This window comes from Homarus americanus, unplaced genomic scaffold (assembly GCF_018991925.1).
Source record: "Homarus americanus isolate GMGI-L3 unplaced genomic scaffold, GMGI_Hamer_2.0 scaffold53073, whole genome shotgun sequence".
In the NCBI taxonomy this organism is placed as follows: domain Eukaryota; kingdom Metazoa; phylum Arthropoda; class Malacostraca; order Decapoda; family Nephropidae; genus Homarus; species Homarus americanus.
Window position 1 is genome coordinate 15,001 of NW_024740381.1, and position 27,500 is coordinate 42,500.

The window sequence follows — 27,500 nt, forward strand, 5'->3', positions numbered from 1 at the left end:
GTTGTTGTTGATATTCAAAATTGTTGTTCTAACTCTCATAATCTACCACGATTTTTTAAGGATGTTAGTAGTTGTGGTTGTGGTTGTTTAAATTCATTATTGTGTTGATAGAAGTTGTTATTGTCCCCCCAAGATTGTTGTTGCTGCTTCCTGATTGGTTAATGAGACACGGTGAAGTTGCTATTGGTGGTTGTGTTTAGTTGTTGTGGACGAGATATCACCTGCGTTAATTAACAGGTGTTGTGGAAAGTTGTATATTGGTTGTGTCAAGATGTTCTGTTGCCTCAAGTTATCCTCACCTCCCCCCAAGTGCCACCCCACAGTGCCACCCCCACAGTGCCACTCTCCAGTGTCACCCCCACAGTGCTTGGAGGAGGGAGAGCCACACCCCCACAGTGCCTGGAGGAGAGAGAGCCACACCCCCCACAGTGCCAGCCACACCCCACATTGCCTGGAGGAGAGAGAGCCACACCCCCCACATTGCCTGGAGGAGAGAGAGCCACACCCCCCACATTGCCTGGAGGAGAGAGAGCCACACCCCCCACATTGCCTGGAGGAGAGAGAGCCACTCAACCAGCAACGTTAATTAAACAATACAACTTTACACACGAGTTGGTAATCTTGTTAAGCAGATTCCAACAACGTGCTGGTGAAAAACTTGTGATGGATTTCTATTTGCCAAACAATTAGCAGATTCAGCACTGGTCGCCTCGATATAGAGAATTTAGAGAGATTATTTTATAATTCACATGGACGGCAGAATCAGACTTAATTGAGAGATTATGTGTTAAGTCCGTCGCGTCTAAAAGCATTAGATCAGAGGCAATGAAACGGTTGATTTAGATATTGAAATTGGAATTCCATTTGAGTTCAGTAAAGCGGAGTTTTTCCATATTTTAATCCGGCTGGGAAATTACAGTTGAAACATTTGTGTGTTGGGATGTAAGAATACTTGACGTTATGGCTCACTTTTCTATATACGTGGGTAGAAATTCGACCATCTGTACCCCCGCGCTTGTTACCCTCATCCCCAGAGAGACTTTGTTTACCTCCGTGAAAAAATATTATTGGAACGCTGATGTGCTGTGCTTCTTTCATCTATATTTTAACTGTTTTGAAAATTTATATGAAAAAACCTGTTCGTAAACAAGATAAATCTCATCGCCAGTATAGGCATTCGGTAACGCCAGGCATTTTTTCCGTTTAACTGGGAGTGACACGAAAATTGTCCCGTTTTCTGCTTGAACTGGCGATGTCTTCTGCTTGTACTGGCGGTGGAGTGGGCGGGTCCTGCAGTGAGTGGGCGGGTCTTACAATGAGTGGGTGGGTCTAGTGATGGAGTGGACAGGTGTAATGGTAGAGTGGACAGGTGTAATGGTAGAGTGGACAGGTATAGTGATGGAGTGGACAGGTGTAATGGTAGAGTGGTCAGGTGTAGTGATGGAGTGGACAGGTGTAGTGATGGAGTGGACAGGTGTAATAATAGAGTGGGCAGGTGTAACGGTAGAGTGGACGGGTGTAATGGTAGAGTGGACAGGTGTAATGGTAGAGTGTACAGGTGTAATAATAGAGTGGACAGGTGTAACGGTAGAGTAGACGGGTGTAATGGTAGAGTGGACAGGTGTAATGGTAGAGTGGACAGGTATAGTGATAGAGTGGACAGGTGTAATAATAGAGTGGACAGGTGTAATAATAGAGTGGACAGGTGTAATAATAGAGTGGACAGGTATAACGGTAGAGTGGACGGGTATAACGGTAGAGTGGACGGGTGTAATGATGGAGTGGGCGGATCTCATTGTGGAGTGGGCGGGTCAAGCAGTGAGTGGCCAGGTCTATCATAACGTTATTAAACCAGTGTTGCATTACGTTATTAAACCATTACATTATTACAGCCTAAAACCATTACATGAACATTTTATTAAATACTACACAAGGATCTCTTTACAGTATGACTCCCGTTACAAAATTATTACAATATTTCAGTACTTAACTCACCTGTGGGGCTGTGAGGGCAGGTAATGTTTGGGGGTGTGGGGGGCCTAAGACTCACCTGTGGGAGTGGGGGACGGGGAAGCCGTCCAGGGTCCAGTTAATGTGGGGTGTGAGGGTGGGGTGGGGGATGGGGAAGCCGTCAGGGTCCAGAATGGTAAGGGGTGTGGGGGGCCTAAGACTCACCTGTGGGAGTGTGGGATGGGGAAGCCGTCAGGGTCCAGGTAATGTGGGGTGTGGGGGGGCCCTAAGACTCACCTGTGGGGAGTGGGGACAGGGAAGCCCGTCAGGGTCAGGTAATGTGGGGTGTGGGGGTGTGGGGCCTAAAAGACTCACCTGTGGGAGTGGGGGACAGGGGGGCTGTCCAGGGTCCAGGTAATGTGGGGTGTGGGGGCCTAAGACTCACCTGTGGGAGTAGGGGACAGGGAAGCCGTCAGGGGTCAGAGCCAATGTATGTGGGGGTGTGGGGGTACCAGTTTGCTATACACTTGAGCGACCACAGCTATGCCGGGCTGCAGCGTTTGTTCTATGAAGCGACACCAGGCAGGCAGCTGACAACAGGAGGAGGTAAACATTAGTAGCTGACAACAGGAGGAGGTAAACATTAGCAGCTGACAACAGGAGGAGGTAAACATTAGTAGCTGACAACAGGAGGAGGTAAACATTAGTAGCTGACAACAGGAGGAAGTAAACATTAGCAGCTGACAACAGGAGGAAGTAAACATTAGTAGCTGACAACAGGAGGAAGTAAACATTAGTAGCTGACAACAGGAGGAAGTAAACATTAGCAGCTGACAACAGGAGGAGGTAAACGATAGTCAGACACGTTGAATTCTCTCTCTCTCTCTCTCTCTCTCTCTCTCTCTCTCCTTCCACTTCACTTCCCCTCACCTTCGTTAACTCTGGAACACACACAGTACATTTCCTTTTCCCTCTCTCTCCCTCTCTCTCTCTCTCCCTCTTTCTTGTTGTTGCTTCTCTCTCTATATCACCTCATCCCTTCCATCTCTCTCCCACATACCTCAAGATAACGTATATATCCCCCTTTTCCTTTGATCTCAAGTACAATATTCTCATCGCCTTTTTGAGTGTATAGTTTAGTGGGAATTTCTTGCTTCATACATACATACATACATACATACATACATACATACATACATACATACATGCATACATACATAGTAAGTATACTCTCTCTCTCTCTCTCTCTCTCTTATTTTCTCTCTATCTCTCAATTATCGCCTTGTCTCTGTGTTTATGTCCGCCATTATTCGTTTGTAATATAATAAAGTCGTTTTAATTCCGTATTTCGTAAATTAGTTTAGTTAACGAAGGTCAAATAACGATATATTACTCGATAACGAAGATATTGTGTAGATAAAGAGAAGGAAGGCGCTGACCAATCACAAGGGAGAAGAGGGCAGCAACAGCCAATCAGGAACGAGAAAGGTCGGGGGTCATGGGGGGGGGGAACAGCGGTAAACTCAATGGGGATTTAGCGTAACTTATTCAATGTTTTTAACTGTTTTTCACTTAATAAATGTCATTAAACATTATATTAATTAACCAAAATCATCTTTAATGTTTGTAGTATTTACTCTTGTGTTTGAAAATAACGGATGAAAAGGAGAAATAGCGATAACGAAGGATAAAAGAGAGAGATTGTCGATGTAGAAATTTCATCACCATAGAAAACGGAACTCTTATATCAGGGTCATGACGTCAACTTAGTTAATTTACATATTTTACTAACGTTATTCCCTTAATTAATAATGCAATGCAATTTTTATTAATTTTAATCATAAACTCATAATTTTTACGATTTTAAAGTACTTGTAATGTTTATAAATGTTTTCGTTAATATTAAAGGTTGGATCGTCGGGTGAAATTTGTGAAGACGAAAAAGTTTAAAACATTGTGAAAGTTTTAAGAATTTTAAATTTTTTCATCAAACTTAATGTATTAGTTTTTAAATAGTGATGCGTTATTATTATTATTATTATTATTATTATTATTATTATTATTATTATTATTATTATTATTATTATTATTATTATTATTATTATTATTATTATTATTACTATTATTATTATTATTATTATTATTATTATTATTATTATTATTATTATTAATTATTATTGCGTTACGATAAATCCATCCGTCTGTCTGTTTCATTGTGTGTCTATCCATCTGTCAACCCGTCTATGTGTCTGTCCGTTCGCCCGTCAGTTTGTCAAGGTGAGGGCATTGACTTTTGTGTTTCTTAACTGGTGACGACAATATACCTAACACGAGTCTCTCTCTCTCTCTCTCTCTCTCTCTCTCTCTCTCTCTCTCTCTCTCTCTCTCCTCTCCTCCCTTATCTTTCGTTAACACATGAACACACACAACACATCTCCCTCTCTCTCTTTTTACTTCTCTCCCCATCTCCTCTTTCTTATCTCCTTCCTCCTGCCACGTTTTCTCCCATTCTTTCCTCCCTTCCATCTACTACTCTCTCTCTCTCTCTCTCTCTCTCTCTCTCTCTCTCTCTCTCTCTCTCTCTCTCTCTCTCTCTCTCTCTCTCTCTCTTTCTCTCTCTCTCTAAAACATATGACAATCAACTACAAGGTGTGGGCGTGTGGGTGTAGGTAGTGTTGTAGGGTGTGAGCGTGGGTGTACTAACCTCCCAGGGTGACGTAGGCGTGAGCGTGGGCGTAGTCGTGGGCGTAGGTGGCGGCACACTGGTAGATGCCAGCGTCGGAAGGGTCGAGAGGCGCCACGTGTAGAGACTCTCGTGGGCGTATCCTGACACGACCCCCAGACCTGCAGGTGTGGCACAGGTGTAGTACAGGTGTGTAGTGAGGGTGTAGTGCAGGTGTGTAGTGAGGATGTGGCACAGGTGTAGTGAGGGTGTGGTGCAGGTGTGTGTAGTGAGGATGCGGTGCAGATGTGTGAGTAGGATGTGGCACAGGTGTAGTACAGGTGTGTAGTGAGGGTGTAGTGCAGGTGTGTAGTGAGGATGTGGCACAGGTGTAGTACAGGTGTGTAGTGAGGGTGATTGTGTAGGTGTGCAGTGAGGGTGTAGTGCAGGTGTGTAGTGAGGATGTAGTACAGGTGTAGTGAGGAAGTAGTATAGGTGTATTACAGGTGTGTGGTGCAGGTGTATTACAGGTGTGTGGTTCATGTGAACTACAGGTGTGCAGTGCATGTTTAGTACAAGGGTATAGTACAGGTGTATAATGCAGGTGTAGCTGAGTAGGGGTTATGTATACAGCACATGTGTAGAGGAATTTTGTAACAGGTGTATGACACATGTATACTGTATAGCACAAGTGAGGTGCATGTATAGATAGATGTATTACACACATGTATCACTGAGAGAAAATATACACAGGACAGGTGTAGGGCAGGTGTGTAGCAGATGTGTAGAGCAAAGAGGAAAAATGTTTAAAGCGCAGGTGTGTACCACAGGTGTGTACCAGAGGTGATGTAGAGAAACCTAGCAAAGAGCGAGCACAGGTGTAGAGAACAGGTGTATGGCACATGTATATGGTAGGTGTATCACAAAGGTAGAGAACAGGTGTAAAACAGAGGTACTATAATGATGTGTAGTTGTGGTAGACAGGTGTGGAACTTACCGCAGAAGCAGCAGGTGTGGTAAGATAGGTGTGGAATGATTCACCTAATGAGCTACAGGTGGACAGGACAGGTGTGAGAGAGCAGCAGGGGAAGGGGACAGGTGTGGGACTCAGCTTAAGGGCAGCAGGTATAGGGGCAGCAGGTGTAGGGGAAGCAGGTGTAGGAGCAGCAGGTGTGGGACTCACCTGAGGGGCAGTAGGTGTGGGACTCACCTCAGCACCTGGCCATCCTTGTACCAGGTGACAGTGTCGACAGGTTCACCTGAGACGTGACAACGCAGCTCCAGCCTCCCCCCCGCGTCCACCTGTACCTCCCGGGGTGTCACCTGTAACACGTGTACACCTGTGTTAACACCTATACCTCACGGGGCGTCACCTGTAACACGTGTACACCTGTGTTAACACCTCTACCTCCCGGGGCGTCACCTGTAACACGTGTACACCTGTGTTAACACCTGTACCTCCCGGGCCGTCACCTGTAACACGTGTACACCTGTTAATACTTGTACCTCCCATCACCGAACACGTGTACACCTGTTAATACCTGTAACATCTGATATTAAACAGGGTCACCTGGACACTCACCTGGACAGACAGAGGAAGGGTCACCTGGACACTCACCTGGACAGACAGAGGAAGGGTCACCTGGACACTCACCTGGACAGACAGAGGAAGGGTGACCAACAGGTGTGTGGACACCCTGGTCTCCCCGGCAGTGTTGTTGGCCACACAGGTGTACTGGGCGGCGTCCACCACGCCCACTCGCCCCAGTACCAGGGACCCGCCCACCGTCCACATCCCGGTACTGCCCGTCACTGGCTCCGTCCCCCGGTACCACCTGGGGGAAGTACTTTATTGTATACCATACCTGGGGAAAGTACTCTCTCTCTCTCTCTCTCTCTCTCTCTCTCTACCATGAACATACTCCTTTCTCCCCTTACTTTTCTTCCTACCCTTCTCTCATCTCCCCTCTTCCTGCCCTCCCTTCCCCTTCCTTCCCTCCCCTCCCCCTTCCTTCCCTCCCTCCTCTAGTTCGTCTTTCTCTCATCTCCTCTCTTCCCTCCTCCCTCCCTCACAATCAAAACAAACCCAACACGAACAACAGAGAAGGAAGAAGAAAAAAACACACAATAAAACAAGAGACGTGGAGAGAAGGGAAGGAGAAGAGAGAGAGAGAGAGAGAAAGAGAAGAAGAAGAAAAATAAAAGGAAAGAAAAGTAGAAAGCAGAAGGGAGAAGTAAAAGTTGAGAGGAAGGAAGCCAGTTGACAGTGAGGGAATGGTGGTGAGAGAGAGAGAGAGAGAGAGAGAGAGAGAGAAAGGCAATGAAAGCGTGTGAAAGAAATATTGTGATGAGTGTGACTGAGTGGGAGACACACACACACACACACACACACACACACACACACACACATACACATACACACACACTTGTAGTGGGGTGGGAATGGCCATACTTACGTGTAGTGGGGGGGTGGATGGCCCTGTGCCACACAAGGAAGGGTCACTCTGTCACCTGCCTGGGCCACCACACGGCCAGCTCGTTCATGCATCCGGGGTGGCACTGATCCCTGAGCCTCTGTAATAATTATAATAATGATGATGATTATGGTGATGATGATGATGATGATGGTGATGATGGTGATGATTATGATAATGATGATGATTATGGTGATGATGATGATGATGATGGTGATTATAATAATGATGATGATGATTATGGTGATGATGATGATGGTGATGATAATAAATAACCTAACAGGCAACAATACAAAACACTATGTATTTGTTAATATATGCATGAAATACAGGAGTACATAGGCGTGTATAGCCTCGTATAGCCGTGTATAACCGCGTATAACCGTGTATAACCGCGTATAACCGCGTATAACCGCGTATTACCGTGTATAACCGCGTATAACCGCGTATAACCGCGTATAACCGTGTATAACCGTGTATAACCGTGTATAACCACGTATATCCGTGTATAACCGCGTATAACCGTGTATAACCGTGTATAACCGTGTATAACCGTGTATAACCACGTATATCCGTGTATAACCGTGTATATCCGTGTATAACCGTGTATAACCGTGTATATTCGTGTATAACCACGTATATCCGTGTATAACCGCGTATAACCGTGTATAACCGCGTATAGGTGAACTACAACACACACCTCTACCCTCACACCTGTATGACAAACTTACCCTGAGTGGTGCAAGGTATTGGTGTAATGGCACAGTGCCCCAGGTATTAAGGCACGTACCTGTAGTCTATTATGACACTCACCTGTACTCTGGTATAATGGCACTTACCTCCTGTACTCTCTATTATGGCACTTACCTCCTGTACTCTCTATTATGGCACTTACCTCCTGTACTCTCTATTCTCTGACCGATTTAATGTTTGTAATCAGGAGCCAACTGTACCCTAATGACTTGTTTTTTTAATTAATTACCAAGCTATTCAGGTGTCATTAGTATACATACGACAATTGACTTAATTACCGAGTTCTCCATTTTCCCCCATCTAATTACTATGGATATTCTTCCTGTTTTTTTTTGGTGTTTTAAAGGTGTTTTGTGGGTGTTTTTGTGTAGGTTTTGGGGTGTTTTTCCCTGTGTTTTATGTTTTAAGTATACATACATACATACATACATACATACATACATACATACATACATACATACATACATACACACACTTCCTCCCCTTCCTCACACATTAAACAAACACAAACACACCACCACTCCCCCTTATTTACACCCATACCCACACCAAACAAAACAAACAAACACACACACACACACACACACACACACACACACACACACACATTCCACTAACCCCTCATAGACAAAACAAAACAAACACAAAACAAACACACTCCCTCCTGTCCACACACCCACCAACCCCACACACACAAACAAACAAACACACCCACACACAAACAAACAAACACACACAATCAATAACAATGACAGCGTAACAAGGACACTGTACAAATATATATAATGGAAATATAGTCAGATAATGCTAAGCTTCTTATGCTGAATTGGCTCTTGGGAAGTGAGGTCATTTTTATCTCCACGTTCAGGTCAGGTCAATATTATATACTCGTATATTACAGGTTCCTTAAAGCTGAACCCTGAAATGTGTATGTGTCTGGGGTGAGAAACCAAGTAGTGTGTGTGTGTGTGTGTGTGTGTGTGTGTGTGTGTGTGTGTGTGTGATCTTTCCGGGTCAAATGGGGTCAACATATAGGCAAGGGGAGGGGAAAATGGGCGATTTTGGGGTCTCTGTATAAATCTGGGGTCATGTGGGGTCAGGTGTATAGTTCTGGGGTTATGTGGAGTCAAGTGAGTAGTTCTGGGGTCATGTGAGGTCAAAACTCACTCCCTCTTGTCGTTTTCTGTTGACTGATTTTTTTTAATAGATTCTCTCTCTCTCCTTCCTTCCTTCCTTCCTTCCTTCTTTGATCTCTTCCCTCCCCTTTCGTCTCTTTCTCCTTATCTCTCTCTCTCTCTCACTTCTGGTTAGTCTCCCTTCCTGAGAAACAGTATTTTCACACAGGTGCTCAAACTAAAGCTTTCTATTTTTAAGTTTCTCTAACTGGAAACCCATTTATTCTCTCTCTCTCTCTCTCTCTCTCTCTCCCCCTCTCTCCCTTCGTATCACCCCTCTCACCACCTCCCTCCTCCTCTCCCTCTCACATTACAATACAAACTTGAACATTTTCTTTTCTCCCTTTCTACCTCTCACCCTCACTCACAGCTTCCACTTTCATGCCTTTCTAGTGTTTTCTTTCGCACACACACACACACTCTCTCTCTCTCTCTCTCTCTCTTGCCCACTCTCTTTCTCATTCACTTTCTCTTGCTCTCACTCGCTCTTACACTCCCACACTCACTTTCGCTCTCTTTTTCCCACACACTCTCTCTCTCCTCCTCCTCCTCTCATCCTCTCTCTCTCTCTCACTCTCTCTCCCTCCTCTCTCTCCTCCTCTCAATCCTCTCTCTCCCTCTCTCCTCTCTCTCCTCTCTCTCACTCTCTCTCTCTCCTCCTCTCTCTCTCTCTCCTCTCTCTCCTGAAGGTCAGAACACACGAGGTGGCTCAGCTGCGAACCAGTGCTTCAACAATCCCTGTGACCGCTGTGTGTGTGTGTGTGTGTGTGTGTGTGTGTGTGTGTGTGCTTATATTACCTAAATCCTCACCACACCACACCACCCACACACCCCATGCACCACACCCACACCCCACACCACACCATTACAACACTACAACACATTTCATTGTAAGTTACAACACGACAATTTACATTTTTAACACAACACGTCCCCCTAGCCTACGCCACCTCTCTGCTACACGAGTTACATTTATTATTACGCGCTCTCTGCTACGACAGTCTCACATTTTAACTGTACGTCCCCTGGCCACCGCCTCTCTGCTATACGACAGTCTACATTTTAAACGTCCCCTGGCCACCGCCGCCTCTCTGCTACGACAGTCTACATTTAACACAACACGTCCCCCCTGGCCGCCTCTCTGCTACACGACAGTTTACATTTAACACAACACGTCCCCTGGCCGCCTCTCTGCTACGACAGTCTACATTTAACACCTTCATCCCCTATTACCGCCGCCTCTCTGCTACACGACAGTCTACATAACACAACACGTCCCCTGGACCGCCGCCTCTCTGCTACGACGGTTTACATTTAACACAACTCGTCCCCCTGGCCACCGCCGCCTCTCTGCTACGACAGTCTACATTTAACACAACCTCGTCCCCTGTACCGGCCTCTCTGCTGACGTTTTTTAACACAACACGTCTCCACCGCGCTCTCTGCTACGACAGTTCTTTAACGCTTCGTCCCTCCGCCGCCTCTCTGCTACACGACAGTCTACATTTTAACACAACATCCTGGCCACCGCCGCCTCTCTGCTACGACAGTCTACATTTAACACAACACGTCCCCTGGACCTGCCTCTCTGCTACGACGGTCTACATTTAACACAACACGTCCCCTGGCCCCGCCTCTCTGCTTGTCCCGCCGCCTCCTCTACGACGATTTACATTTAACACAACGTCCCCCTGGCCACCGCCGCCTCTCTGCCTCTCTGCTACGACAGTCTACATTTAACACAACACGTCCCCTCAGCCGCCGCCTCTCTGCTACACGACAGTCTACATTTTAACACAACACGTCCCCTGGTACCGCCGCCTCTCTGCTACGAGTTACATTTAACCACGTCCCCCTGGCACCGCCGCCTCTCTGCTACGACAGTCTACATTTAACACAACACGTCCCCGCCACCGCCTCTCTGCTACACGACAGTCTACATTGTTTAACGCACACGTCCCCTGTTACCGCCGCCTCTCTGCTACACGACGGTCTACATTTAACACAACACGTCCCCTGGCCCACCGCCGCCTCTCTACGACGGTCTACATTTAACACAACACGTCCCCTGGCCTGCCGCCTCTCTGCTACGACAGTTACGTTAACACAACACGTCCCCTGGCCACCGCCGCCTCTCTGCTACGACAGTCTACATTTAACACAACACGTCCCTGGCCTACCTCCGCCTCTCTGCTACGACAGTCATTTAACACAACACGTCCCCTGGCCTGCCGCCTCTCTGCTACGATGGTCTACATTTTAACTTCCGTCCCCCTAGCACCGCCGCCTCTCTGCTACACGACAGTCTACATTTAACACAACTCTCCCCTGTACCGCCGCCTCTCCTGCTACGACAGTCTACATTTTGTTGTTTGTGGTTTTTTGTTGGGTTGGTTTTGGTTTTTTGTTGCCCCTCTCCTCTCTGCTGACAGTCTACATTTTACACAAGTTGTTTTGGTTTTCACGTCCCTGGCCACCGCCGCCTCTCTGCTACGACAGTCTACATTTAACACAACCGTCCCCTGGCCACCGCCGCCTCTCTGCTACGACAGTCTACATTTAACACAACGTCCCCTGTCACCGCCGCCTCTCTGCTACACGACGGTTACATTTTAACACAACTCGTCCCCTGGCCAGCCGCCTCTCTGCTACGACAGTCTACATTTAACACAACTCGTCCCCTGGCCACCTGCCTCTCTGCTTTCACATCACGGCTCAGCTCTTTTGTGTATTTTTATTTAATTGTTCTTAACTCTGTTGGCTGTGAGGTTGTGTGTGTGTGTGTGTGTGTGTGTGTCTGTGTCTGTGTCTGTGTCTGTGTCTGTGTGTCTGTGTCTGTGTCTGTGTCTGTGTCTGTGTGTGTGTGTGTGTGTGTGTGTGTTGGCTGTGAGGTGCTTTGGGGAGTAAGTGTTGTTTGTGTGTCTGCATGTATGTTTGGCTGTGTCTGTGTGTCTATCTGTTTCTGTGTTTGTTTGTCTGTGTGTCTGTATGTTTCTGTGTTTGTTTGTTTGTGTGTCTGTATGTTTGTATGGCTGTGTCTGTGTGTCTATCTGTTTCTGTGTTTGTTTGTCTGTGTGTCTGTATGTACATTAAAAATGAACTTCTCATACGAGTTTTCTTTCACCATTGGACGAGGTCACAGGTCACTAGTCAGAGGCACAGGTCACGAGTCAGAGGTCACAGGTCACTAGTCAGAGATCACAGGTCACTATTCAGAGGCACAGGTCACGAGTCAGAGATCAGAAGTCACAGGTCACAAGTTACAGGTCATAGGTAATAAGTCACAGGTCACGAGTCATAGGTCACGAGTCACAGGTCACATTCACAGCCACTTAAAACCAGACTGAAGAACCTTAATCACACCTTTCACATTTAATTGACCCCTGACCTTTGATCTATCGTTATAAGATCACCAAAATGTCACCATGTCCTCACCTAATGACCTAATATACGTGTAATAAACGTGTTGGTGAAATCCGTTTGTTGATGTGTGTCAGTGTTTGTGTTTGGTCAATTCACTCATTACATTTGACAATTTTTTTTCCACTCAGGTGATATCTAGGAAAGGTAGATAGATAGATAGATAGATAGATAGATATAGATGCAAACACACACACACTTCACTAAACACACACACACACACACACACACACACACACACACACACACACACACATCGTTGTGGTGAGGCAAACACAATTGAAAACAAATATATCCATTTAGTGTCACGACTAGACCAAACCAGTCAGCGGGGCGTCAGTGGCTTAGGTGTCTGACGTGTACGTGGCTTAGGTGTCTGTCGTGTACGTGGCTTAGGTGTCTGACGTGTACGTGGCTTTTGTGTCTGTTTGTCGTGTACGTGGCTTGTGTGTCTGTCTTGTCAATGCAATAAGTCGTTCGGGGATATAGTGTGTGCTCGAGTTTATGTGCGATTCGAGGATTTGTAACCACACACAGATGTACACATGATCCTAAGCATACACATGTACACATACTCTTGCATACACACACACACACACACACACACACACACACACACAGACACACACACACACACACAAGAAAATACATAAAATTATCGTTTTGGCGTAAAATTTTGTTACATAGGAAACTGTGTTGAAGTGGAAAGATAATAAATAAACCCAAGAAGAGGTAAAGAAGAGAAGAATGAAGGTGGGAACACAAAGAGGTGAATAATAACGTCATTTCTTGAGTTTCCCCTCGATATTGTGGTTTTTTTTCTCCGTTTTCTTTAATGCAAAATTTATTAATGGTAATATTTGTCCCATTTTCTATGTTAACGATGGTAAGTGTTGATTCCTATAGGCCTGAGGACATCATCAGAGTTACTGGTTAAGTTTGGTTAGGTTAGGTTAGGTTAGGTTAGGTTAGGTTTGGTTTGCTTTGGTTTGGTTAAGTTAGACTCGATTAGGTCAGGTTAGGTCATATGGTGTAGGTTAGGTTAGGTTGGCTTAGGTTAGGTTAGGTTAGGTTAGACTCGATTAGGTCAGGTCATATGGTACACACTTCATTACAGGTAAACACAAAAGCCATTATCGCAGTATTACACAAATCATCATCGTCAATTCAACAATCCATTAAAAAAGAATTAACACGATATATTAAACCCTAACATTAATTAACACCTGAGATTAACATAGGGTTAACTTCATATATGTCACAGGTAACTGGTAATTGGTACACCTGACTACCCATACCCCCTAGACGGGCCTAGAGAGTCATATATACACACCTGTTTATCTTCACACCCCTTGAGAGTCATATATACACACCTGTTAATACACATCTGGTTACCTCCACCCACTTGAGAGTCATATACACACCTTTTAATACACACCTGTTTATACCTGTTAATTTTAGGGTATTTAAATTAATAATACATTAATTTAAGGTATTTCAATTAATCCTACCTTAATTAATCCTACCTTAATTTTAGGTATTTTAATTAATCCTACATTAATTTAAGGTATTTTAAGTAATTTTATATATTTTCAAGGGATTTTTTTAAGCACGTTTCCTCGTGTTGAGTATTTTCCGTTGGTCTCCTCTCAAGGTAAATCCTCTTGGAGGCTCGAGTGTTAGTTAATTAAATCACCTGGTGGGAGATTTATGGAGCCTGGGTCAGCTACCACTATTACTACCACCACCACCACTACCACAATTACTCCTATTAGTATTGTTGCTACCACCTCTACTACTATTACTACTATTATTATTGCTATTACTGCTATTACTACTATTTTCACTACTACTACTACTACTACTACTACTACTACTACTACTAATAATAATAATAATAATAATAATAATAATCTCCTAACCATAACTACCATCACTACTACTAACACACACACACACACACACACACACACACACACACACCTTGTTTACAACCTGACTTCCCCAACGCACTCCTATTTCCTCCTCCAGAATATTTTACCCAGGAGGTTGGAGGTGAGGTGAAGAGAGATGTGAGAGTGGAGGAGTATATAGGGAGGGATGAAGAATAAGAGGATTGGGTGAGGGCGAGGAAGGGAGGGAGGAATGGGGAAGGAGGGAGTGGAAGGAAGAGAGGGGTAGGGAGGGGGAGGAAGGTTGATGGTTTAAGTTGTAGCTCTTTAATAATGATGGTTTAACCTCCTGAAAACTATGGTTTAACCCTTTTGTTTTTTTGTTTGAGGACGACGTTTTGATTGCTGGGACGATGTTTAGCCCTTGAGGACGATGTTTTAACCCTTTGAGGACGATGTCTTAACCCTTTGAGGACGATGTCTTAACCCGTTTGAGGACGATGTTTTAACCTTTGAGGACGATGTCTTAACCCTTTGAGGACGTGTCTTAACCCTTGGGGACGATGTCATCTTAACCGCTGAGGACATTCTTAACCCTTTGAGGACGTTTTAACCTTGGACGTTTTAACCGCCCTTTGAGACGATGTCTTAACCCTTTGAGGAATGATGTCTTGAAAACGCCCGCTGAGGACTGATCTTAACCCTTTGGGGACGATATGTAACCCTTTTGAGGACGATGTCTTAGCCCTTTGAGGATGATGTCTGCTTGCCCAAGGACGTCTCAACAACCACTGGTGATGTCTTAACCCTTTGGACCTCTGCCTTTTGAGACGATCTTAACCCTTTGAGTCGACGTTTAATACCTTTGGGGACGACGTTTTAACCTTGCTGGACGACGATTTTAACCGCTTTGAGGACGGCGTTTTAACCCTTTGAGGACGATGTCGCCTTAACCCTTTGAGGACGATGTATAGCCTTGGGGAGATGTCTTAGCTGCTGAGGACGATGTCTAACCGCGCTGAGGACGACGTTTTAACCGCGCAAGACGACGTTTTAACCCGCTGAGACGCGTTTAACCCGCTGAGGACGACGTTTAACCAGGACGATGTCTTAACCGCGGGCGATGTCTTAACCCTTGAGGACGATTTTTAACCGCCGGACGACGTTTTAACCGCTGAGGACGATGTCGCCTTAACCAGCGAGGACGATGTCGCCCGCCCCAGAGACGACGTTTTAACCGGGACGACGTTTTAAGATAGCCTCGTTTGGGCGTGAGTGTTTTTTAGTTATGCCCAAATTGACCTCCTCTTTCTCTCTCTCTCTCTCTCTCTCTCTCTCTCTCTCGACTTCTTTGGTTGAAAGATGAGCCAAGTTCTACTATGATGGGTCAAGAGGTCACGTTTGGTCAGCTGGCTTGGTCTAATGACATCTACTGGAGGTCAAAGGTCAAAGCTCAACGAGGAGAAAGGAGGAGGGTGAGGTGAGAGCGAGAGGTGAAAGATGGAGAACTGGAGAGTGTGTGATGGGGAGAGTAAATAAATAGACTCCTCTTGTATGTGTGGATGTGGTGGAGTGGAGAGTGGTGGGAGGGAGAGGTGAGGGGAGGAGGTGGTGCTGGAGGAGAGAGGTGGAGAAGTACAGATAAGAGAATGAGGGAAAAGAGGAAAGGGTGAGAGCAGTGAAAAACAGGAAGACACAAAGGAGGAGTGGGAGGAAGAAGGAAAGGAGGAGGAGGAGGAAACTCTGTGTCCTGGTGACTGTCTACCTGTCTACGTCTCTCGAGGGTGCAAATTAGATACTTTTAACCTGTCTCTGTACTCAAGGTTCAAATGCCCCGGGATTAGTCTTGTCATTCTCCTCTGAATTCTTTCAAGGATTCTATATCCCATTCTGTAATTTACGGTGACCAGAGCTGAACTGCGTAATCAAGTGTGATCTCTATCTATCTATTTGTCTATCTGTCACTCTGTCATCTTATCTGTCTGTCTGTCTGTCTGTCTGTCTGTCTGTCAACTATATCTAAATATTATATAACACTCACCTCACCCCTACCTGGCCCTCACCATCTAATTACATCCCTCCCAGCCTCCTTAACCCTCCACCTAACCTCCCTGGGGTCACTTAAAAAGCCGTAGTCAGATTGGCGGGGCTTGTCAATCAAGCAAATACAAGAAAGTTGGCGATTGGGCGAACTATTGAAATTGAATACTGAACCTGGAGTGTGTGTGTGTGTGTGTGTGTGTGTGTGTGTGTGTGTGTGTGTGTTGTGTGTGTGTTGTGTGGTAGCTATTTATGATTTATATGTGTGGTACTTGTAGTACAGTTACAGTCAGGTAGTCAGGTAGGATAATATTAAGTTAGACAAACAGGTGAAATCCTCGATTCTTACAATCAGGTACTAGCGACGCTTAATTCTACTTTCCTGAAGGTGTGTGTGTGTGTGTGTGTGTGTGTGTGTGTGTGTGTGTGTGTGTGTATGTAGATCTAAACACACACACACCTAAGCAAACAACCCAAATAAAGTGTTTTCTTAATTCCTCTTTGACCTTGTTTATAAACCGTGACCTCTGACCTTGTAAACAAAGAGGAAATTCTATTATCAAGATTCAATTGTTCACTTGTTTACACTCGCCTCTTATGTGTGTTGGGGAGTTATTGCGTTACAGATATAATGAATTTTTGGGGATAAGTCTCTGCGTTTATGAGTGGGGTACAATTTGTGGGTGGGAGGCGTGATTTTGGGGAAATTTTGGGGTGTGGGAACGATTTTTGGGGAATGTTTTGGGGTAAGGATGAGGTGAATATTAAATAACAGCAATAACAACCGCTAACAGTGATAAAAACAATAACAAAAACAGCAACAATAATAACAATAACAACCGCTAACAACAAGAACAACCGCTTACAGTAATAACATCAATAACAATAAGAAGAACATCAATAACAATATCAATAACCACCGCTAACAACAACAGCAGCTACACAGGATCTGCCTCGTGTGATTTATGTATGGTGATTTACCCTGTTGGTTTGTGACGCGCTGTAAGTGGGTAAGGAGAGAGAGAGAGAGAGAGAGAGAGAGAGAGAGAGAGAGAGAGAGAGAGAGAGAGCACATAACTTTAACCATTATCTATCATCATCATCATCATCATCATCATTATCATCGTCTGTATCACCATTACCATCAACAACCACCATCAACCACCACCATCAACCACCACCATCAACCACCACCATCAACCACCACCATCAACCACCACCATCAACCACCACCAACCACCACCATCAACCACCACCATCAACCACCACCATCAACCACCACCATCAACCACCACCATCAACCACCACTACACATCACTCACTCATCAAAACCATTGTAAGTGTAAATCCCAAGTATTTTCTGATCCTCTTACTAGATTATAAGTCACTCTCTTATCATCAGAACCTATGTTGAGTCAATCCCAAGTGCATTCCGATCCTTTTAGCAGATAATAAACGACACGTAACGTCAGCACCTCCCGTCAGTACACCTCTGGTAGTGCTGATATCTCCTGCAGCCAATCTTGGAATGTGGCGTTGGTGGTGGTTGCATTTCACTACTGTCTCCTGGGTGTAGTTAAGGGAGAACTTTGTGCTTGTTGAGAGAGAGAAAGAGAGAGAGAGAGAGAGAGAGAGAGAGAGAGAGAGAGAGAGAGAGAGAGAGATAAACCTTGTAGTCAATGATTCAGAAACGTGTGATAATGAAATGCTGTTTTTAACTCTACCCTAACACCATCGCCAGCACGGGCAGACAGCTAAACTACTTCTGGCATTCACCTTCATCCCATCATCATACACTTTTATGGGTACGATGCTTCGCCAGACGACCATTCGACTGTCTTATGCGCGTGCTGTCGTTAGTTTGAACACTCGTCTCACAGCTGCTGATCTTCTCAACCAATTTCTATTCCGTATCAGGCAATTGTCTCTCAGGGCCATTACACCTTGATGCCTCGCCAGACGAACATTTTCCTGTCTTGTGTCTGTAGTGGCGAATATTTTCCTGTCTTCTCCCTCTAGTGGCGAATATCTTCCTCTCTTGTGTCTGTAGTGGCGAATATAGTAATGCTTTTTCTTATAATGGCGAATATCTCCCTCTCTTGTGTCTGTAGTGGCGAATATTTACCCGTGTTGTTCCTGTAGTGGCGAATATCTCCCTGTCTTGTGTCTGTGGCGGCGAATATTTTCCCATCTTCTGTCTATAGTGGCGAATAAAGGCCGCCATCTTGGTCGGCTTCCGGTTGAATTCATTTATTTTAAGTTTGGATTCACAGCTGGTGATCCTGACAATAAATTCAACCCCACAGTCCTTGGCAATTCTCTTCGCCTCATAACACTACGCCAGGCGAAGGTTAACCCCCTCCCCCCTCCCATACTTTGCGACACCACTGGCGAACGTATAAGACAGTGAGAACTTTAGTAGAGATGCCACTAAAAACACCATGTTTTCAATTGATATTTTTTTTTTAGTCTGGCGGAGTTTCGACTACTGGCAGATTGTAAGACTGTGGGAACAAATATCACCAAGTCATATTCTCCCACTGGGACTATCTCATTTTAGTGGCCCCGAGTCTCTCTCTCTCTCTCTCTCTCTCTCTCTCTCTCTCCTCACAGTTTTGATGTTTCACTGAGTCTCTTTGCTGTGTCTGGTAGTCTCCACAATCTCTCTCCCTTATAGTTTTTCCCCACCATTTCACCAATTTTCCCCACAACATCAGTTTTCCCACCTAGCGCCACTTTCCCCACTACATATGACTGTGATGTGTGGCTTATAGTCATGTTGAGACATACTATGGCGGGAATTTTTCCCTAAACCTTTCCCGCCAGTGTTATCATTCTTCTCTCCCTGTTCTGTGCTCTCGTCCGTATGTGTCTGTTAAGTGATTTAATTTTCTGTATGTTTTCAGGCTCTCTTTGCGTGTGTAGTATTGTATTATTGTGTGTGTGTGTGTGTGTATGTGTGTGTGTTATGTTGTTGTCCATATGTTGTGCTGTGTGTGTATGTATGTAATAATAATAATAAATAAATAATAATAATAAACGGTTTATTAATATGCATTGAATACATTTACATACATGTATGTATGTTTCTATGTGTGTATATGTGTTTGTATGTGTGTATATATGTTTGTATGTATGTGTGTATATATGTGTGTGTATGTATATAGGTATGTGTATGTATGTATATATATTTGTGTGTGTGTATGTTTGATGTACACCTGTGAGGCCCAGCATGTGTACACCTGTTTAATGTACACCTATGAGGCCCGGCGGGTGTACACGAGAGAGAGAGAGAGAGAGAGAGAGAGAGAGAGAGAGAGAGAGAGAGAGAGAGCCATTCCCAGTATCAGGGAGAATGGTCAGCCAGGGTGCACTATACAACGTGAAATGGTGACCTGTTGTCCTCTTGTCTGTATGAATCTACTGTATAAATGTCAGCGTATGTATGTATGTATGTATGTATGTATGTATGTATGTATGTATGTATGTCTACCTTTCTATTTTCATATATCTACTGTGTGTGTGTGTGTGTGTGTGTGTGTGTGTGTGTGTGTGTGTGTGTGTGTGTGTGCAAGACCAGCCACGGGGGATTTCTGCAATCCCAAATTGATTCCGGGAAAATTGACATGACGACATTTAAATTCTCCATCAGGAGTTTTATGAGGCCTCAGAGTAATCCTCCTAGCTAGATTACTGGGTGGGATGGGGATTACTGGGGTGGGGGATTACTGGGGGGTGGAGGTGATTATAGGGGATGTTGATTACTGGGGTGGAGGGGATTACTGGGGTGGAGGATTACTGGGAGGAGGGGATTACTGGGGGTGGGAGGTGATTATAGGGGATGGGGGATTAGTGGGGGTGGAGGGGATTACTGGGGGCTGAGGACTATTGGGGATTACTGGGGCTGGATTGGGATTACTAGCGTGAGTGAGGACTATTGGGAAATCTGGAGGTCGGTGGGAATTACTGGACAGACTCTGGATTACTGGGCAGGCTAGGGATTACTGGGGATTACTAGACCTTGCTGAGGATTACAAGGGATTACTCTCGGCCACCATTATCTAGCGTCTTCGTAATGCTCAACGGGAGTATCCGGAAGGATTACCCTGACACTTTAAACTCGTGGGCGTGGGCGTGGGTGAGGGTGAGGATGTGGGCGTGCATGAGGGCGTGGAAGTGGGCGTATTAAGATCATGTGATTGGAGGATATAGGTGAGGTGGAATAGATGTGGGCGGGAAGAGAAGGATACGGGCGTGATAGATGGATAGATAGATAGATAGATAGATGGATAGATAGATAGATAGAAGGGTGAGTGCCAGAGTAAGCAGTGGCACCCTCAAAGGCACTACCCTCGGCTGTCTTGACGTAGGAGGGCCAGAGAGGGTGTCAGAGGAGAGGTGGGGGAGGGAGGAAGAGGGAGAGGAGGAGGGAGGAGGAGAGGAGGAGGAGGAGAGGAGGAGGAGGAGGAGGATAGTGCCTTCAGAGATCAAGGTTGTTGCTAATATGACCTGCCAAGTGTGTTAGTGGTCTCTCTCTCTCTCTCTCTCTCTCTCTCTCTCTTTGTAGTTTAGCCAAGATTCATGTATGTGTTTGATCCATCCTTCCACACTGATTTCAAACCTAACCTAACCTAACCTAACCTAACCTAATCTAACCTAACCTAAACCTTGGATACATCAAACATCAATACACATCAAGTTACAGTGAATTTCAGGAGGTCTTGTACAGGTTACAGTCAATTTCAGGAGGTCTTGTATAGGTTACAGTGAATTTCAGGAGGTCTTGTACAGGTTACAGTCAATTTCAGGAGGTCTTGTACAGGTTACAGTCAATTTCAGGAGGTCTTGTACAGGTTACAGTGAATTTCAGGAGGTCTTGTACAGGTTACAGTCAATTTCAGGAGGCCTTGTACAGGTTACAGTCAATTTCAGGAGGTCTTGTACAGGTTACAGTCAATTTCAGGAGGTCTTGTACAGGTTACAGTCCATTTCAGGAGGTCTTGTACAGGTTACAGTCCATTTCAGGCAGGCGGGATAGTCCTCAGAGCCAATCGTTATGTGAGGCGAGATTTACATTTAATGAAAAAGATCTGAAGACTGCCTGAAGACCTGCCACGACTTACGACCTTAAACTGACGGGTCGTAGAGGTCGTTTTGGGGTACTGGTGACGACTCTTTTGAATTACGTCGATGTTATGTGGTTGGTACGACCCTCTGAGACGACCCTTGTAAGATGGCCTTTAAGATGGTAGGCCATAGAGGTGATTTTTGTGGCACCTGAATATATTTTTACTTTCTTGAATACAATATTTGTTTACGACTTAAATTACGACCTTATGTTGAATGGTCGTAAGGGAGAAATATGACTATCTTAACGACCAGGAACTAGGCAAGGGTAGGGTCATTATAGTGTTAAAATGACCTACATCTAGAATTTTAAAACAAGAATAAAAACCATAAGGGTCATTTTACCATCCACACCTCCCCCCCCCTTAACAAAAAGAAAAATGGCTGTTTATTTACGTTTAGACTTTACATTAATTAATATATACTCTCACAGGGGAAAAATATCTCAGTTAAGTCAGTAAAACGTGATTCAATGATGTTTTTGAAGGCTAAATAAAACTTAGGATATTTTGTGATTCTGTAAGTCGAAAAAGTGCATTAGCTAAAGCAGTAAATTCTTAAGGGGCCTGAGAGAGGAAGTGTTTTCATATGTTGACAAGATGTGTGTGTGAGAGAGAGAGAGAGAGAGAGAGATAGAGAGAGAGAGAGAGAGAGAGAGAGAGAGAGAGAGAGAGAGAGAATATATGCAAGAGAAATTAGAACACGAGATAGAAAGGGGAGGAGGAAGACAAGAAGATAAGGAAGAGGGATGTGAGAATGAGAGGAAAAAGGAGAGTGAGAGCAGGTGTGTGAGTGGGAGAGTGGAAGTGAGAGGGGGAAGAGAGAGGGATGTCGTTACACCATCAATCACTCCGCAACCCCACTCGCTCCATCACCCCACTCGCTCCATCACCCCACTCGCTCCATCACCCTTGTATTTTATATCTAATGGTACGGAAAACCCATGCGTATATGAGAGGTACCCATTAGTATATCAGAGGTGCCCATTAGTATATCAGAGGTACCCATTAGTATATCAGAGGTACCCATTAGCATATCAGAGGTACCCATTAGCATATCAGAGGTACCCATTAGCATATCAGAGGTGCCCATTAGCATATCAGAGGTACCCATTAGCATATCAGAGGTACCCATTAGTATATCAGAGGTGCCCATTAGCATATCAGAGGTACCCATTAGCATATCAGAGGTACCCATTAGCATATCAGAGGTACCCATTAGCATATCAGAGGTACCCATTAGCATATCAGAGGTACCCATTAGCATATCAGAGGTACCCATTGAGCTAGTATATAAAGTACATAGCAGTAATGGTTGATGGCACACACGCACACACACGCACACACACACGCACACACACACACACACACACACACACACACACACACACACACACACACACACACACACACACACACACACACACACACACACATGTTGATTGAGACCCACAATTAGTAAACAAATTGTCCCACATCCTCCCTTCCTCCTCCTCCTTCTACTCCTTTCTTTATCCCTTCCTCTTCCTCCTCCTTCTTCCTCCTCCTTCTTCCTTCTTCTTACTCCTTCTTCATCCCTTCCTCTTCACCATCTTCCTGTACTCTTCTCCTCCTGCCTCTATCTTCATTTTCCTCCCACTTCCTACCTCCTCCTCTTCCTCCTACTTCCTTTCTTCATCTTCCTCCTCTCCTCCTCTCTCTTCCCCTCCCACCCCCTCTCCTTCCATTTCAGAAAGACGAACCAAGCAACTCCTAGTTAATTATTTATGACGAATATAAGATGAAGTAACACGAGTGAGAGAGAGAGAGAGAGAGAGAGAGAGAGAGATTAATTTCTGTGCTTGTGAGGTTGTAGAATCTCTGTGAGCGCTTGAGTACTGGGGGTCTTGGAATCCTGGGGGTCCTGGGGTCCCAAACCTGGGGGTCGTGGGGTGCTAGCGTCCTTGGTTCCCTGAGGATCCTGGGGTCCTGGGGAGTGCTGGGATCCTGGGGGTTCTGGAGTGCTGGGGTCCTGGGAGTGCTGGGGTCCTGAGGTCCTGGAGTGCCGGGGTCCTGGGTCCTGAGTGCTGGGGTCCTGGGGTCCTGAGTGCTGGGGTCCCGGGGTCCTGGGGTCCCAGTCCCGGAGTGCCGGGGCCTGGGGTCCTGGAGTCCTGGAGTGCTGGGGTCCTGGGGTCCTGAGCGTTGGAGCAGTTGGGGTCCTGGGGTCCTGGAGTCCTGGGGTCGTACTCACAATTCAGAACTAGGTGGTAAAGGGTATCTCACTACCCGAGGTAAATGACACGAGAATAACGCCTCCCTCTGGTGCCATTACCTGCCTGAAGACCTGAGTGTTGGTCTTACCTCCACTAATGGTCGTGTGGTACACCATTAAGGGAGGATAATGGTCTTACCTCCACTAATGATCGTGTGGTAGACCATTAAGTGGGGGTTAATGGTCTCAGCTCCACTAATGGTCGTGTGGTAGACCATTAAGTGGGGGTTAATGGTCTCAGCTCCACTAATGGTCGTGTGGTAGACCATTAAGGGGAGATATAATGGTCTCAGCTCCAATACAACCACTACCACCACCACTACCACCACATCCGCTTCCACACTCCTTCCTGTCACTCATTATCGGGACTAAAGGGGTGTCTGGTGCCCCCTGGAGTCCCACCTTACTTCCCCCTTTTCCCCCCTGATCCTTCCCCCTCAACCCACGACCCCCTGAACCCTTCTCTCTCAGCCCACGACCCCCTGAATCCTCCCTCTTAATCCACGACCTCCTGAACCCTCCCTCATAGCCCACGACCTCACCCACAACCCCACGTTTAGTTCTTTGTGTTTCAGACATTCTTAACGAGTGGGCGGTCTTGTGGTGGTGATGGTGGTTGGGTTAGGAGTTGTGGTGGTGGTGGTGGTAGGGGGTAGTGGTGGTGGTAGAGGAAATTAAGGCTTTGGAGAGAGAAATGGAGATGATGATGATTGAAATGAGAAGAAAGTTGGTGCATTGAGGAGGGAAGGAAGGAGGGAGGAAGAGAGATAGGGAGGGAGGGAAAGATAAAGGAGAGAGAGAGAGAACAAGGGAGAGGGAGGGGGCACAGTACTCAGTTCCCTGGGTATAGATGATGAGAGAGATGGATGAGGATTTCCAGGAGGAGGGAAGAAGGAAGGGAGGAAATGAGGGAGAGAAGAGGGAGGACAAGCAGGGAGGGAAGAGGGAGGGAGGACAGCAGGGAGAGAAGAGGGAGGACAAGCAGGGAGGGAAGAGGGAGGGGGGACAGCAAGGAGGGAAAAGGGAAGGAGGGAAGTAAGGAAAGACGGGGAGGAAGGAAGGAAAGGATGGTAAGAGAGGAACACGAGGCAGGAAGATAGGGAGGGAAGGAAGGAAGGAAGGAAGGAAGGAAGGAAGGAAGGAAGGAAGGAAGGAAGGAAGAAGGATGGAACTCTCTCTATGTCCACACCCACACAGAGGTCAAAGGTCACCACAGGTCATCACAGGTCACCAAGCTAGAGATCGCCTCCCATTCCTCCATATTCCTGACCAATTTTCAGCCCAATTTACATAAGTAGGCCCCTCAACACTCCTCACTCACCCGCCACCAGATTTTTGGAGAATTTTGGAGAATCTTGGAGGATTTTGGAGAGTTTGGGAGGATTTTTGGAGGATTTTGGAGAATTTAGGGGAATTTTGGAAGATTTTTGAGAATTTTTTGAGATTTTTTGAGAATCTTGGGGGATTTTGGAGAGTTTGGGAGGATTTTTGGAGGATTTTTGAGATTTTTTTTGGAGGATTTTTGAGAATTAATGGAAGTTTTGAGAAGTTTAGAGACTTGTTGGGGAGACGTTTGGAGAACTTTTTGAGAGATTTTTTGGAGAATTTCTCATGTTAGGGTTTGAAAGATGGTGACATTATAGTAGAAGAGAAATGGTTTTTATTACACCCATCACCAATTCAACCTTCGCGAATTCAGCCATCGCCAATTCAACCATCACCAATTCTCTTCTTAATGCAAATATCGCCAAATTTCCATCACTCGCCAACTTCATTTTTCAACACAAAATTTCACAAACTATATATTCTTTTTTTTTTTTTTTTAATCCCTGTGTTGTGTTTGGTCACTAGCTCGTCCATCATAAGATACACACACACACACACACACACACACACACACACACACACACACAGAGCTGATCGGGGAGGGTGGCTATGTTGGATAATGTCGGTGCGTCAAGTGCATATTGTAAGCATCCATTATATATTATATTATACTGACATAACAATAAGCTATAAATTATTACCTGGGTTGACTTTGTTTATGACTGTTCCTGTGTTATTGTTTGTGAGGGGGGGGGTGTGTGGGGGAGGGGAGGTGTGGGGTATGTGTAGGGGTGCTTTGTGTGTGTGTGTGTGTGTGTGTGTGTGTGTGTGTGTGTGTGTGTGTGTGTGTGTGTGTGTTTGTATTGTTTATATATATATATTTTGTAGGACACGACTAATTGTAATCGGCTTATGCTCTCAATATTTTAGACCGTCACAGCCAACAGAACTATGGTTGGACTTACTGCCACACATTAAATACCTAACCCAACAATATGGACTCTTTTTGTGGAGATATTTCCTTGACCTGAGAGATAATTCCCATAACTTATCGCTTACCCCTGACCTCCCGCCCCCCCTCCAAGCCCTCTTACCAATCGCTGACCTCCACATCTATACCTACGACGCGGCAGATTGGCAAATCGGATTGTACGCCTGAGGTTTTACGCCATATTCTGGTCATCAAATTCTGAGTGGATGTATTGCAGTGGCTGTTGGTGGGTCCCTGTGATGTGTTATGGGTCCTGGTGGGTCCCTGTGATGTGTTAAGGTTCGTGGTGGGTCCCTGTGATGTGTTAAGGTTCCTGGTGGGTCCCTGTGATGTGTTAAGGTTCCTGGTGAGTCCCCGTGATGTGTTATGGGTCTTGGTGGGTCCCCGTGATGTGTTATGGGTCCTGGTGGGTGCCTGTGATGTGTTATGGGTCCTGGTGGGTCCCTGTGATGTGTTATGGGTCCTGGTGGGTCCCTGTGATGTGTTATGGGTCCTGGTGAGTCCCGTGATGTGTTATGGGTCCTGGTGGGTCCCTGTGATGTGTTAGGTTCCTGGTGAGTCCCCGTGATGTGTTATGGGTCTTGGTCCCGTGATGTATGGGTCCTGGTGGGTGCCTGTGATGTGTTATGGGTCTTGGTGGGTCCCTGTGATGTGTTTCTGGGATAACTTGGCCTCTGGATGGTCTCAGAATCTCGTATGGTAAAATTTTTCCTCGTATCTCAACCCTAATTGATCTAACTGACTCACAAAGATAGTCTCAGAATGTCGTAAGGGTTATTTTTTCATCGTATTTCAAGACGTGGGAGTGGACCTAACTAACTCACTAAGGTAGATCATCAAAAGTTCTACCTGGTGATATGATAATGTTTCTTATTTCACAAAGCTAGATTCCACAAAATTCGTAAGTTTAAAAAACACAAAAAATCATCGTAAGTTCAGAGATAATAGAATGTATCTATCTTTCACTTTGAATTACGATTTTAAGACGAATTCTCAAGAGATCGTAAGTTCAATTTCTCCCTTAACTGGCTCCCTGCAGACACCATTACAAAAGATGTAGTCTAACCGCTTCCTACCTTAACTTTTCTTGTAATTGGAGAAGTGAGAACGTATCTACTTCAGCCCTGAAGTTACGACACGACGTAAGCTGGGCTATCGTAGACGGTGGCTCGACTATCGTAGACGGTGGTTAGACTATCTTAGACGGTGGCTAGACCATCGAAACGCTGGCTGAACTATCGAAGACGCTGGCTAGACTATCGAAGACGCTGGCGGCTAAACTATCGAAGACGCTGGCTGAACTATCTTAGACGGTGGCTAGACCATCGAAGACGCTGGCTGAGCTATATCGAAGACGCTGGCTAGACTATCGAAGACGCTGGGACTAGTCGAAGACGCTGGCTCGACTATCGAAGACGGTGGCTAGACTATCGTAAGGAA

At 45.5% G+C, this 27,500-nt stretch overlaps 1 protein-coding gene across 1 annotated transcript in view; it reads right to left on the bottom strand.

Moving 5' to 3' along the window:
* The window catches only part of LOC121875422 (Down syndrome cell adhesion molecule-like protein Dscam2), a 63,339-nt gene that overhangs the window by 14,772 nt on the left and 21,067 nt on the right, over positions 1-27,500 (bottom strand). The window contains exons 4-9 of the mRNA XM_042379979.1: positions 7,069-7,186; positions 6,267-6,447; positions 5,823-5,935; positions 4,655-4,794; positions 3,011-3,069; positions 2,051-2,175 (exon numbers count right to left, since the gene is read on the bottom strand). Coding sequence (XP_042235913.1) covers positions 2,051-2,175; positions 3,011-3,069; positions 4,655-4,794; positions 5,823-5,935; positions 6,267-6,447; positions 7,069-7,186 — 736 coding nt within the window. The remainder of the gene's footprint in view (positions 1-2,050; positions 2,176-3,010; positions 3,070-4,654; positions 4,795-5,822; positions 5,936-6,266; positions 6,448-7,068; positions 7,187-27,500) is intronic.